This window comes from Lacerta agilis, chromosome 6 (assembly GCF_009819535.1).
Source record: "Lacerta agilis isolate rLacAgi1 chromosome 6, rLacAgi1.pri, whole genome shotgun sequence".
NCBI lineage: Eukaryota > Metazoa > Chordata > Lepidosauria > Squamata > Lacertidae > Lacerta > Lacerta agilis.
The window spans coordinates 1,681,547-1,697,043 of NC_046317.1; the positions used below are offsets into that span (position 1 = coordinate 1,681,547).

The 15,497-nt window shown below is 44.9% G+C and overlaps 1 protein-coding gene across 2 annotated transcripts in view; it reads right to left on the bottom strand.

The window, feature by feature from the left end:
- Positions 1–15,497, bottom strand: part of LAMC2 (laminin subunit gamma 2) — a 45,472-nt gene that overhangs the window by 24,984 nt on the left and 4,991 nt on the right. For both annotated transcript variants that reach the window (XM_033151179.1, XM_033151178.1), the window contains 4 exons: positions 6,609–6,797; positions 4,878–5,013; positions 4,686–4,778; positions 2,303–2,439 (listed from right to left, as the gene is read on the bottom strand). In XM_033151179.1, the coding sequence (XP_033007070.1) occupies positions 2,303–2,439; positions 4,686–4,778; positions 4,878–5,013; positions 6,609–6,797 (555 nt within the window). The remainder of the gene's footprint in view (positions 1–2,302; positions 2,440–4,685; positions 4,779–4,877; positions 5,014–6,608; positions 6,798–15,497) is intronic.

Here is a 15,497-nt window from a genome sequence, read left to right on the forward strand (position 1 = left end):
TTCCTGTACATTATGACTTCATCACTGATTCAGCTCCTTTGCCATTTCCCAGCTGCTTTGCTGGTTCAGAAAGAATATAAGTGGAACCACTTTCTGGCAGGGTGTGCGTGTGTGCAAGTGCACACACACACACACACCCCATTCTTAAGAAAGGCAATCACATAACTGCATCTTATTGTTCAAATTCCATCAGTTAAAAAGCCAGAAGCACAACCAAAGATGTGGCTGTCTCTCTTTTTCCTTGTTTCCTGTCCTATCCTCTCCAAGTGTAAAGGCTTGAGGCAATTTTGCTTTGTACCTTGGCATATATATGTATGTGCAGTGCTCTTTTTCTTAAAAAAATGTTTAGGGGTACACTCATTTGGACTCAAGAAAATTACTGGAGAAGGAAATGAAGCAGCCACCGGATTAACAAAATGTTTAGGGGTATACTGAATCCCCCCAGAAAAAGCACTGTATATATGTGATCCTTCTGAAGGAATGACCATTTAACTGGAGACTGACATGCATACTATATCCTTTATCACAAGGCTATCATTTCCTGCCCCATCTTGTAGGTATATGGGATCAATTTTACATTTTCTATTGATGCAGGGAAACATAATCTGCCTCCATTACCGGACTGACGTTTGTTTGCTGGTGATGAGGTTTGCCAAACGGAGAAGCAAAGCAGCAGGACTAAACAATCCCTTTCTTTCTTAAAATCAGCAGCATAATATTATGTCGGTTACATGATCAGGGAAGACTTGGTTGATCTTTATGCAAAATGCCTAAGCAGATGCATTTCCTGCTAGATTAGGGTCAAAGCAGACATGATGGTGGAAGCCATGATTGAGCTTTAAGTAGCAATTTCAGTGGAATTGAAAATGACTTTCTAAAAAGCTCCTTATCTCATTTATTAGCAAATGCACTCGTCAAACCAGGCTCCTTGGCTGGGTTTAAAATTGGTACAAAACCATTATAATAATTTGCTGGGTTTTTAAAAATCACAATGTTTAATGCTGGTTTTTGCACTCAGTGTGGGCGAGTCTGAAAAGTAACAGGGAGCCTTGAAAACTCTCTTGAACTTCAAAAAGCACTTCAGGAAAATGCAAGTAGATTGTAGGAGGGGTCATTATGCCAAATATGCTGGTGGAATGAAAATGCAACAGACTGATTGCCTGAATGGCATGATGAAAGAGCTTTACAAACACAGAATCTTCCCAAAAGCCTAGACAGACATTTTTGTCAACAATGTGTGAGAAGGAGATGAAGGCTCATGTATGCTCTTGCATGCGCACGTACACACATACACACCAACTCTCTGTCTGTAACTGATATTTATGCCTAGATTGAGAGAGAAGCATGAAACATTAGTCTAGCGAGATCTTGGTACACCAGGTGTTGGTTGGGGAAAATACTGGATTTACCTGCGGAAAGAAAACACAGCATAGGCACCTGCAAGACACATTCCCACTCATACTGGAGTCCCAAAGTAGTGTTTGAGTCTCAACTCTACTTAGAATGGGGACAGAGTGGGGCCAAATAAGGAAAATATAACCAGGTATGGAACCTGCAGCAGGAGCAATACCCCCCAGATGCTCAGACCATCAAACCTGACCTAGAAGCTCTTACAGAATTCACCTGATCTGCTCTAATCTATTGCAGCCATAGAGCTAAGTCTACAGTGACACACACGCACACACACACACACACACACACACACACACACTGAACTTGCATTATTAAATGGAAAGTCATCATTGGCCATGAATAAGGATGTAAGAAGGCAGAGGTTTCTATTTTGACTTTTCTTCATCACAATCGGTTTCTGCAAAATGCTATGGTATTCGTCTCACTGACTGCTAGTTAATATAATTTATGTAATTATTTATGCAAGCTGCACAAGTTATAAATTTAATGTAATTAATGACATAATCACATACACACCATTCATTTCAATGCAAAGGAAAAGCAAATTCAATGGTGGAAACCATATTCAATTATGTATAATTGGAGGACTAAAAACAACAGCAGCAGCAAATACGAACTGAGGATTGCTAGATTGGTTCAGACATAGAATGAATACACAATTTCTGTTTCAGTTTCCACCTTCAGATCAATTCTCCAACAGCCCTAGCCATGAATGTTGCTGTATGGACAAAGGCAGAGACACCAATCTACTCCCTGTGTCTCTATAGTGCAAACTCTATTATAATATAATAATTATAATACTGGCAATTAAAATGGCAGCATAGTTCAGTGTAACACCGTGTATTGATCATGAAAAAGTGAAAAGGCAAACCCCAGTGAAGTTTTTTACCTTGCTCGAAAGTAGAGGTGATTTTACGGACGCTATAATTTTCTGCACTGGAACATGTTGTTGAGTGCCCATGACAGAAGCATCGAGAACAGCCCTCTGGGTTTCCTGCATCTAGGTTGTAATAGCCCTGCTTGCAACTGTGCAAGAGATAAATTAACACACCACACTTGTTTGTGCATTCATATTCACACACAGAAAGCTGACATATTGCATTTCCAACCCTGATACCTCTGCTTTATCTGCTGTGACAGGAGAGCTGCATCCTCCAGTCAATAAAAACTTGAGTGCTCTGATGTCAGCTACAAATCCTGTGCTACCATTCTTGTTCAAGTGATAACTTCATGACAGAATGACTGGCACTCACCACACACACAAAGGCACCGAGGTAACTGCTCCAGAAGGTACAGAAGCAGGAGTCTAGCCTGTGCTATAATCTGGTGAAAATGTGGATTTGAGAGTAGATCCACACTATTCATTTAAAGCACATCAAACACACAGTTAGAGTAAAAAAGGTAAAGGACCCCTGGACGGTTAAATCCAGTCAAAGGTGACTATGGGGTTGTGGCGCTCATCTCGCTTTCAGGCCAAGGGAGCCGGCAGTTGTCCACAGACAGGTTTCTGGGTCATGTGGCCAGCATGACTAAACCGCTTCTGGTGAACCAGAGCAGTGCACAGAAACGCCGTTTACCTTCCCGCCGCAGTGGTACCTATTTATCTACTTGCACTGGTGTGCTTTCGAACTGCTAGGTTGGCAGGAGCTGGGATGGAACAACAGGTGCTCACCCCGTCGTGGGGGTTCAAACTGCTGACCTTCTGATCAGCAAGCCCAAGAGGCTCAGTGGTTTAGACCTCAGCACCACCCACACTGTTAAAGTACATTACTTCCCCAAACACATCCTGGGAACTGTAGTTTTCCCCACACAGAGCTATAATTCTCAGCAACAAACTGCAGTTCAAAGGATTCTTTGTGGGGTGTCATGTGATTTAAATGTGTGCTGGATGTGCTTTTTAATGTAAGGTGTGGATCTCTGATGTGCTGAGCTCAGTGCAACTTGTGCACATGCCATTTTGGCCTCAGCGTGGACTCAAACAGTGACGTGAGTCAGGGCTGTCATTAAATAAAAGTGTTACGCTTTTTTACTTTCCATTAATTATTTGTCAATGGCACATTGGGGGTACCACTATGCCAGACCCTTCAAGTGTCCCAATTTTCCAGGGACGTCCCTGAAGCTGCCTTAGTTTCTCATTTGATCCTGGAATGTCCTGCTTTCCCTTAGGACGTCCCTATTTTCATTGGAGAAATGTTGGAGGGAATGGAATTATCTGACCTCCGAGCCTCCAAAAGGCAATCCTGTATAGGGAACCTTTTTTAACATGTAATGTTTTATTATGTTTTTATATATAAGATGTGTGGAGTATAAATATTAAAATTATCATTATGGAATGGGACGTCCGTATTTTCATCAAAGAAATGTTGGAGGGTATGCTATGCTGCACTGCTATACAGATTAGCACAGAAAATTCCAATCATCATCACTACCACAACTAATGACATAGCAGTGCCCACATTGCAAAGTCAGCCTGTTTTACTAGCCCATCATGCACTGAACTGGTCGTGAAATAGGCTTAGATTGGGTTTGCCGTCAACTAGCTTTCCCCTCTGGTCAGCAGGTCTAGTGCCTGTGGTTTTGGTATGAGCAGGACCAAACCTACCCTCACCTGGTTTAGCTGGCCAGTCAAAGTTGTTTCTGAGTGTGGCTGCAGGTGAGAGGTGAATGCAGGCTGGGAATCACAGGTGGACCAAGTACCCCAGAAGGAGCATGACGTATCCCTCACCAGAGGTACTACCCCTCCCTTAACACCCCATACACCCCATACAAAGCAACTAATACAAACGCAAAAATAAAAAAATGCTTTAACTAGCACACAGCAAAAGGCAAGAATGAAATGGAAGGAATAATACGAATAGTATGGAGATTGGGGTTGAGTGCACAGAAGAGGCAGGAGGATGGGGAAGTGTAAGGATGAAGGCTGAAAGTTGTATAGCTGTGACTGAAAGCCCCCTTCCTGGCTTCTGAAGCTCTGTTCTGGACAACCAGACACTACAGACCTACATTTCCAAATATTCCAGAAGCCACATTGCTTTCTCAGTGGAAACTGAAGTTCTCAGTATCCAAAACGCTGGGATTAGATGCCACATTCCATGCTTGCATGGTGAACTCAATCCACATAGCCTCCATTTCTGAGTCAGAGAGAAAGCTACATTTCTGCTGGGTTTGTATGCCAAGTGAAAGAGCAACTTGAGCTACCCAGTGGATTCCTTGATCGTGACAACTCTGAGCACCATGAAAAACGTTTAGCCACACAAACTTTGTGCACGCACCTGCCACATCGTTCCCCTTCAACAGCTGCCTTGCAGATGCAACGTCCTGAAACACACTGGCCCGTGCTGCCAGCTGGATCACAATCACAATTCCTGGGAAAATTAAAAGACCATTTTCAAATGAAGCTCCACACTCCTCATTGGAACACATTCACCAGTAACAATCAGCTCCACCAACCCAAAAGCACTTACTCTATTTGCCCAGCAGCTCTGCAGCCAGATTCTGAGAAGGAATGGAAATTGTGCTGGCATCGGTCGCATTTATCACCTGTCACACCAGGTTTGCAGTGGCACCGTCCCTGGTTATCACACTGTACACTCAAAGAACCTGTGAGGAAGGAGTAGTAGAGATAGCAATGGGGTCAATATTTATGATTCTCATCAGGTTTATAGCAATTCCAAGGAAACTCAAGGAGGGTTGCTGCAGTAGTCATTCAGTTCCATTGTGCAAAGTTCCCCTCCTGTTTGTTTTGTCATGGCTGGTACATTGCTGAACTACTCAGGCACACTTTGTCTTAAAAGATGCTCTGGCATGTACAAATGTGATGCTCTTCTGCAGTATGAGATAGGCTGAAACCTGGTTTTGTGGAATATTGCCAGAAAAGTGGCAGTTGTTCAGGTTTGAATTGGTAGACTCTATTGCTTGGAGGTTCTTCAAGAGAAGCAGTTTGTTTCTCTGCCCCCAAAATACCTATCCAATCTATAAATTTGGAAATAAACTGATTATTACAAAGGCAAAGCAAGGGTCAAACTAGAAATGATGCTAAACTTGTAATCACATCAGTTTTTAGAACAAAATTAATACATTTTTGTTGGGGATTTTTGTTGGGACTGGTATGTGGGGAGGAGATGCTTTCCTCCTTCACTTCATGTCCGATGAAAATATCTCTCTCTCTCTCTCTCTCTCTCTCTCTCTCTCTCTCTCTCTCTCTTACACACACACACACACTATGAGTCCCTGGAGGGGAAAATCCACTGGTGCTAATGAAGGCTTCCTTCCCAGAGGTTTCTTTGGCAGAGGAGACAAAGAGGAGACAATGGTATTTCTGCTCCACAGGAACAATCAATGCACAAAGTATAGCAAACTTTGCCAAAAGGGATACTTCTTGGACACGACTATGCTGCTGCCTATTTTTTCTTCTGGCCCAAATAACCAAGAAAATGCAAGCTACGTGGACTCTGTATGCATTACCAGCTTAGAACACAGCTGGGTTGTTTTGTTTTGCTTCACATTCAGATTGAAGCTGGTTTAGGGGAAAACACATCTGACCGTGGTATCTAATTAAAAACAACAATAGGATGTGCATTGTGGTTACCATTATAAACCTCACTGGGGCCTTGAGGCATACCTTCGGGTCCCCATACCATAATAACAAAGAAAACAAGTTTTTGGAGTCCTACAGACCTGGCATGCTTCCAAACAGGTAATGTTATTCAGCATTCATCTTCACTTATTTGCAGGGTGGTTAGATAATGTTATGGCAAAGCAAGTGTCACTCCACATTTCCCAGTGGATTCCACCTTCACTTTCCTTATTGCAGAAAGTCCAATCTTTCAGGCAAGCAGTTTGTTGCACAAGACTTCTTAGCCAACTATGATTGTGCAAGCTGGATTTCCCACCTGAAAATAGTAACAGTCTGGAAGTGCCCCTTGATTGTGTTGAGGAGAACAGCTGCTTTTGGCTTCTCCTCTCCCTGATCTCATTCAGTTGAACCCAACTCATGGAATGCACTGGAACCCCAATTCTCCACATAGTGAGTGGCTTTAAGGGTGCCAGAACATTTGTGACAACTGGCTTATTTTGCAAACATATTTGGGTTGAGTGTAGGCAGAGATACGCAGCATTAGAACCTCAACAGACACTGCAGTCCCATAAGATTGGGGGTGAGGAGCTTTCTCACCTGCCCCTCAGTCCCTGCATACCTTTGGGGTTGCAGCTGCAGGATACACAACGTCCTCGAGGTTCCTGGCGATAGAAGCCCTCCTTACACCGCTCACAATTATTTCCCTCTGTGTTTTCAGCACAGTTGAGGCACCGGTATCCATTTCCTGTTTGTCTGAGCAGCTCCATGTCAAACATGCACTGCCTGGATTTCCCATTGCAATGGCAAGCTGAAAGCAAAGAGAATAGTTAGCACCATTCAAGAACAACAACCCATGTGGCAGTTCCAGAAATTGGCTCGCCATTTTTACTTGATGATATACATTTAAAGGCCACCCTGTTGGTAAGCTCAGATCCAAACTATGCAAGCAGCAGTGACTAGTCATGCAACATTAGCCTGATTCCCTCATCACAGAAAACTGGCTGGTCCATTGGTTCCAATGCTGGCAGGCCAGTTTCCTCAGCATGCTAGTTTTCTATATTTGGGTTTTAAAACCTGGTTCTCTTCCCACTGCAACCAACAGTGGTAGAGTTCAACAAGATGCTTTCGTTAATGTGAATGCTTTGGTTGAGATTCCTGTCTTGCATGGGGTTGGACTAGATCCCTTTCCAACTCTACCATTCTATAATGGGGTCATTCTCCACAGCTGTTGCAGCAGGACTACGTTTTAAAATACTGTAATATATATGAACTAATCAATCTGGGTTAAAATAAAACAGAACATGATTTTTTTTAATTAAAAAAAAGATTCTCATGCTGAAACAACAGGGAAGGTGTCCCCTCAGTCCCGTATCAAACGCCTCCCTGCTTCTATGACAAGCAACTTGTTTCCCAGTTTCTTCCATTGACAGGACTTATCTAAGAAAGGAGGGTGAGCCCCATGACCTACTCTGTAACAAGGTAAATATGGCTCCCCTAGGGGAGACTCCCAGGCACTATGGATATACCATCTTTAGACCTTGGAGAATTCACAGACTTGAATGTAACTCTCTTCCTACACTCAGGACCCTCTATAATCACATCTGGACCCCAGGAACAAAACAGCAGCAAACCCAGAGAGAAGCAACCATTAGAAAGCAAAGTGTTTAACCTGAAGGACTTCCTTCACCAAGCTCTTCCCTGGGCTGGCTGTTAATGCACCAGGAAAGGTGGAGCTGCAAAGCCTGCTAGAAGGCTGCAGACGGGCCAAACTACATTTCCCAGAGTTATTTGGGAGAAGCCATGATAGATGAACAAGTATAAACCAGTACAGGTTGGCAGTGTAGCTGCTGTGCCCTAAGGTGTTACGGTGAATTTTGAGGAGTTGCAAAATAAACAAATCTACCAACATTTTATTAATGTGGTTTATTTTTAGTACTGAATTTCTGTTTTCCAAGCACAGGATTTAAATTGCCCCCCCCCCCCGCAATATTTGTGTACCAACAAGCCCAGAAGAAAGCAGAGGGAAATTTTCATAGCCAAACTCTTTGTAATGAATACTACAGAAAACCATATACTTAAGAATCAAATCTCCGTGACGTCACCTACAAAGTTTGCAGAATTATCGTGGGTGTTACAGAGCTTTTGCTACCAAGTGTTAGTCTCTGAAACACCAAGAGCTGCTCTCCACAGCTGCTCCTGCTAATCCTCAGTTTGGCTGCCAACACATACGATCAGGTTCAGGCACGACACTTGCATTCCGAGCACCTGAGAGGTTCCAACGCATCGGCCGGATCCTGGGTCTGCCAAGGCTGCCAAGCCAAGTAGAGCTGATCTCATACCCTTCAACGCCCACTCAGCAGCACCTGGAATTTAATCAGCCCCCCCCCCCAAGGCCTGTCAACAGCCTCATTTGCTTTCCCAGGCTCCCTCAATGCCCCATCTAGCTTGTGTGGGAGCCCTCCCATTACCGCAGAAGTGGGTCATTCCCTGCTTTCCCAGTATCTCAGGCTCAAATAGCATGCTGCAAGAAATTCTGGGTGTGCGTTCCTCCACACTTTTTTTTAAAAAAACCAAATCATCTCAGCATGTCTCAAAATGACTCAGAGGACAGGAAGACATGGTGCGGCTTCTTAAACCTAAAACCCAAGTAGGACATTGCCTTTTTAGGCATACACTCAAAACTGTGGTGTGTGATTGATCAAGAAATCCTTCCAGTAGTACCTTAGAGACCAACTAAGTTTGTTCTTGGTATGAGCTTTCGTGTGCATGCACACTTCTTCAGATACATTACACAGGTTACTGAGGGCCAAACTAGACGTTTCCTTAATTATGGAGCATGTAGCTATGTAGTATTCCTGGAGTGTGAGCGCTGCTGCATGTGTTGTAAGAATTTAAAGTCTTTTATTTATATATATCTATATATATATAAATGTTCCCATTGCGTGTGCGTCCGGCCCCACCTTGCTCCGTAACCACTGGACCAAATCACCTCAAATTTAGGACAAAGCGTAACATGACCATGGGGGAAGGATCTAGCATAATAAAAATTCAAAAAACCCCACACCTATCATGCCTAAAATATAGAATAAAGGCCAAAAAAAATGGTGCACACATTACGTGTCACCAGCAAGAGAACTGAAGACTTTGAACAACAACCAATAGAAAGGCTCATCGCAGGGCAGCGTCACAGACTGTGCGCTGAACAAGAAACCTCCTTCACCTCAGTCAGCCATTTTCAAACAGCAGGGACAACCCCCATTAATCTCCCTAGCCCCAGCCTCTGCCAAGGGCCTTACCGCCAAAAAACAGTTAAGAGGAAGGAAGGCCTCAACTCTTCTTAGTAGTTTCAGCTCCAGGCAGGAAAAGGTTTTTAGGCCCGGGCCATACCATTCCTTATGGCGGGGGGGGGGATGTAGGATGAGAAAGCTCAGCAATTATGCTTCGCTCCCTATCCTGTCTCCACACACAATCCTTTCTGCACTGCTGTATGGCTTTACAAACGAAACTCCAGTTATCAGAAGAGGAAAAAGCGCCGCACACAAATGTATAAGGACCCTCCCAGTTCCCCACCCCCCCTCCTTGCATCGTTATGGTCCCTTCTGACCCCAGGCTCAATGCCAGAGCGGACTGTACCATGTATCAGGTTTCCAGAGGTGGGGGGGGAGGAGATAGTAAAAGTTCAATGGGAGAAGCTGTGGGGAGGAAGGCAGAAACGGGGGAAAGACAAACAGGAGGCAGGCGGAAGTTCAATGGGATAAGCTGTGGGGAGGAAGGCTATGCATATTGTTTTCTTAAATAATTACTGGCATGGGTGAGACAGTTCTTACTGGGAAGGCAGCAAGTGAGAATGGGAAAACTTCTCATTCTTCCACCCTGACCTGACTGGACCAGAGATTCTCTCCCTTGGGGGGTTGGGGGGAGAAGACGTTTGCAACTTAATCACAAAGGCTACTTCTGTTAGGGAAAAGCAATGTTTGGAGCAAGTGACTTTCAGTGGTGGACTAGTACAGGACAGGGAAACTAGACTCGCTCTCCCCACATCAATATCTTATGCCTAAGGGAAAAGTAATGATAACTGAATCTAAACGAATACCAAGAAAGAACATTGGTCTTTGTCTTCCTTCTGTTTAAGGGAGGTGGGTATTTACAAAAGATAAAGAAACTAAGGGATGCAGGTGGTGCTGTGGTCTAAACCACAGAGCCTAGGGTTTACTGATCAGAAGGTTGGTGGTTCGAATCCCCGCGATGGGGTGAGCTCCCTTTGTTCGGTCCCAGCTCCTGCCCACCTAGCTGTTCGAAAGCACGTGCAAGTAGATAAATAGGGACCGTTCCGGCAGGAAGGTAAATGGCACTTCCGTGTGCTGCTCTGGTTCGCCAGAAGTGGCTTAGTCATGCTGGCCACTGACCCGGAAGCTGTCTGCAGACAAATGCCGGCTCCCTTGGCCTATAGAGCAGGATGAGCGCGCAACCCCAGAGTCGTCTGCGACGGGACCTAATGGTCAGGGGTACCTTTACCTTTAAAGAAACTGACTAAGTTCACAGATAGCATTCTAAATGATGGTTTGCAGTGCACTAATCACAGATTAATCTGTTCAGCATTTAGTCCATTCAGACATCACACCAAGCCATAAATAAGAAAACCATGGTTTGCAATTCCAGCTCAAAACCAGCTTTCTGATTTGCCAGCCAATCACAAACCACATTTTGCAAATTTAGCTGTCAGGCTAAACCATAGCAAAGCTTGCTTTGTTAAATTCTGTGCCGTATCTAAATTAACTGACTCTCATGTGTCTCAGTTGCTATTTTATATAAAGACCACTTTAAACCACGGCATCTTAGTTCTCACTGAGGTGGTGGTAAATATATTGTGTGGGGAAAGAGTTGCACCAATTCAGCCTGCAGATGCGGAGAATCCCATGACTGAATGCTTCTTTACAGTTATCTAGTACCGTATGTTATTTTCCTATGTAGAAGGAATTCTTTTGTATGAAAGAGCATTTAGTCATGTGAGTCTTCACTTTTCTTCTGGAGTGGTGAAATTCAGACACAGGTTTACCCTCTCAGTGAAAGAAAGACTTGACACTCTTCGCACATTTACCGTATTTTTCCTAACTTAAAAAAGCCTAATATGGCAATGACTGCTGCTTAGATTGACCACGCATATAATTAGCACTGCATAGCAATTTTCATAGCCAATAGCTCAACCTGCTTACAGATTACATCATCCAGTCTTGCCTTGATTCTGCTGCTGCTGTTGTTTTCTCAACGCTTTGTGTCTGTCAATAGCCAAATTACATCACGATAAGCGTGTCTGTAACTGCATGTGTTTACACAAGGTAATTTCACACTTCTTCCCAGTGCTGATGCCTGTGAAGTTTCTTCACATAGTTTTTCTGAATGAGATTCTCAGTGCTGAGATGGGCTTCCACAATAAAACTTTACATATGTCCGGGACTGGACGGACACAGAGGAACCAGCTGGGGAACCCCAAGGGAAGGAAGGCTCAGAGCCCAGGGAGTGGTGGTGGGAGAACAATGAGCAGTCACATGGAGAAGAAAGAGAAGAAAGACGGGTGGGGGGGTCAGAAACTGAAGGGCTAACAGGGCTTAGTGAGCAAGAAGAGTCTGTGGTGGAGGGAATTTCAGACTCAGAAGGTGGAGCAGGAGAGAAGGGAGGCCGGGATGAGTCAGGCTGGTGAAGAGACATGGTGGCTCCCCCTGCTGCTGCTGCGACAGACTCCCCTCCCCGCTGGTCTCTCAGAATGAGGTGAATATAAACTGATAGATTTGAGAGAAATTGCAGAAAGGAAGAATTGGGGACCAAATTAATCCTGGAAGGGTAAGCAAAATACAGGTGCTGGGAGGGGACAGGTCAGCAGCAATGTGTTGGGAAGACAGAAGCTCTCAAAGCCATCCATCAGACACAAGCAGACTGTTATTTAGTGCTACTTTCACCTCAGTGCACCTGTAATATCCGAACTCGAACCAACTGAATTCTGATGTAGTAAAACAATTGAAGGTGGTCACAAGCTCCTTTGTTTGTGCTGGGTGGGCAGAAAGAAAAGGTAACTCCTGTCATTTCAAGGTTGTTTCCTAGTGCTACTAGAGATGTTCATTTCTTGAAGAGAACTAGCTTTTTAAGAGGATGGGTCGCCCCTTGATATTTTTAATGCAAAGCCAGGAAGTAGTAGAAGGTCCAGACTGCAGGCCCAGAACAAAACTCATTGGCTCTATCTTCCACACAGACTGCCAGCAGTGTCATTAGGTTGGGCTCTGGACTTAAAGGTTTAATGCCAAGGGATGGAAGGACTGTTTTAGAAAGCAGTAAGTGTTGCTTACTTCAAAATGGCCTTCTTGATCATTCAGCTGAGAGGGACCTTGGCCTTTGGCTTCAAACACTTGCCCAATCCCAGGGACTTTGAACAAAGTGTAATAAATTTAAATACAGTGGACGCTCGGGTTGCGAATGTGATCCGTGCAGGAGGCACTTTCGCAACCCACAGCATTTGCAACCCGCAGCGCCGCATCTGCACACGCGCGGGTCACAATTCAGCGCTTCCGCACATGTGTGAGCACCAAAACCCGGAAGTAACCCGTTCCAGTACTTCCGGGTTCGGCAGAGTGCGCAGCCCGAAAATACGCAACCTGAAGAGTCTGTAACCCGAGGTATGACTGTATACATAACAGGTTTAGATAATATTAAGCGTTAAGCCCCTTATTCTGTCCCCTTTTCCACTCCTTCCCATTCACACCTGTTTTCCCTGCCTCTTGGTTCAAGAGCTTGCTCCCATTCCCTCCAACATTTCTCTGATGAAAATAGGGACATCCCATGCAACCATACAAAATAACCATACTTTGTCATTTTTACCTCGCTCATGTGACTGGGGTGCCCCAGCCATTCTTGGCGACTTCCAACATGTATATAAAAACATAATAAATCTACAGGGCTGCCTTCAGATGTCTTCTAAAGGTTGTATAGTTTTATCTCCTTGGCTTGGGAGTTACATAACTCCATACCCTCTGACATCCTACCATACCCTCCAACATTTCTCTGATGAAAATAGTGATGTCCTAAGAAAAAGCAGGACATTCCAGGACCAAATCAGAAACCAGGATGGCTTCTCTAAATCCAGGACTGTCTCTGGAAAACAGGGACACTTGAAGGGTCTGTGTTCCCTGTTCAGATTGGTCATCTTAGACCGGGGGTCAGCAACCCGCGGCTCCGGAGCCGCATGCGGCTCTTTGATAGGTTTGCCGCGGCTCCGGGTAGGGCCGGCGCTTAGCGCCGAAATGTAGGCGCCGCCGCGCCGCGCTGCTGGCCCGCCTGCGCCCACCCACTTGCCTCGCTGCTGCGCCGCTGCCCCGCCTGCGCCCACCCACCTTGCCAGCGGCTGTTTCAAAATGTAGGCGTCGCTGCGTCGCGCTGCTGGCCCGCCTGCGCCCACCCACTTACCGGGACTAACAACCCCGCGGCGCTCCAGAGGCCAAAGGAGGGAAGGGGAGACCCCGACCCCCCTGCCGCCACCCCCGTGGAAAGGGAGACCCCGCCCCCCCTGCCGCCCCCCCCCCAGCTCCCGTCCCAAGGGAAAGACGGGAGCCCTCGGAAGAGGAACACTCGTTGCCGCCATCACAGCCGCCACCGCTGCCGTCTAATCGCCATCCCAAGGAGAGAAGAGGGACACCCAGGGAAGGTAAAACCTCTTCCCTGGTGCCCAGCCGCCGCGCAACCACCGCCAAAGAGGGGAGAGGTAGGCTGAAGAGGGCCACGAAGGGACACAGGCCCAACCCGAACCCCCCCCCAGCGGCCGGCTTGTCGGAGGAAGACCTGACTCTCACTGGGAAAGACCTCTTCGCCTTACTCTCACCTAGTATTTTTTACTTTATTTATATATATATATTTATTATTCAAATACATTCTACTTTATTTCTTTTCTTTTTTTAAAAAAACTATTTTTAAAATATTTTTTATTACTAATTTTTCCCCCAATATCTTTTCTTTTTTTCCTCCCCCCACCTGTTTTTTGCTTTTCTGCTTTTTGCCTTGCTCTCCCACCCCCCTCTTTTTCTTCCTCCCCTCCTTTTTTAATCCAAGGGGGGAAATCCCATTTTTAAAACAAACAAACAAACAAACGAAAAACAAACAAACACCCCCCACAGCTGCTGCAGCCACTCTATTTGAATTTTTATTATTACCCTTTTCTCCCTCTATCCCCCCTTTTCTTTTCTCTTCCCCTTTTGTTTTTGTTTTCCAAAAAAGGAAAAAGAAGAAAAAGATTTCCCCCCTTTATTTTTATTTTTTAAACTACTACATATTTTAATAGATATTCTCCCCACCCCACCCCCAATTTATATTTTTCCACCCCACTTTTCCATTCCCACCCCCATCTGTTTTCTACCCCGTCTCTTCCTTTCTCTCTTTCCCTTTGTGTCCCTCCCTCTCCCTTTCTAAACCAAATCCCCCCCCCTTTTTCTTTCTTTCTTAGTTCGTTTGCCAACCTATCTTAGAGGGGGAAGCCCTCTCTCCCCCCCACCCCCCCAAAAAACAACTTTGAGCTGAACCCAAAAAAACAGGGGTAGATCACTGCTGAAAGTAGATCAGTTTCTTGGGAGTTGGCCACCCCTGGTATAAGACATGTAACTAGAATAAAAATTTTAAAAAACCAAGCAAATAATTGTAATAAAGCACTGCTATAATTATATATAATTTTCCTAAAATTTTGGTTTCATTCGCCTTTCCGTGCTGAAATGTCACAACCTGAACGACCATGGCTTGCGCCCCCCCCCCCCCAGTTTTGATCCTGGGTACACCCCTGAGTCAATGCAAAAAAGTAAGAACTTATTCTTGTTGTTTTTACTAATTATACTTTGCATTGGCTCCTATACGTTATTTATTATTATTGCATTAAGGTAAGAAACAATATATGCAGCGTTATATTTGTTTTAAACGTCACAATGGTTTTGCGGCTCCCAGTTGTTGTTTTTTCCTTTGGAAACGGGTCCAAGTGGCTCTTTGTGTCTTAAAGGTTGCAGACCCCTGTCTTAGACCTTCCCGTTGCAAACATTCCAACTCCAGAACACAAAAGAAGTCAGTGTTCTGTAACCGCTGAGAAAGTTCACTCTTCACTGGATTGGTTTTTGGTCCCTCCTCATGTTACCATTGCTAAATATATTAGTTTTCCCCCTAAATATTTTTTTTGCACTTCTGCAAACCTTCCCAAGGCTGATGTTGTTGTCGTTCAGTCGTGTCCGACTTTTCATGACCCCATGGACCAGAGCACGCCAGGCACGCCTGTCTTTCACTGCCTCCCGCAGTTTGGTTAGACTCATGTTGGTAGCCTCGAGAACACCGCTGATACTTCTCTCTTTATCATGGATGGTGCCGTGTGGGTTAGATAAACATCTACATTCGGGATAATAAGTTCACTACTGGCATCTATGATTCCTCATGCTCTACGAGTTCAGTATAATTCCCTCTCCCTTGAGATCTATTTTTTTCCTGTGGCAGCTGT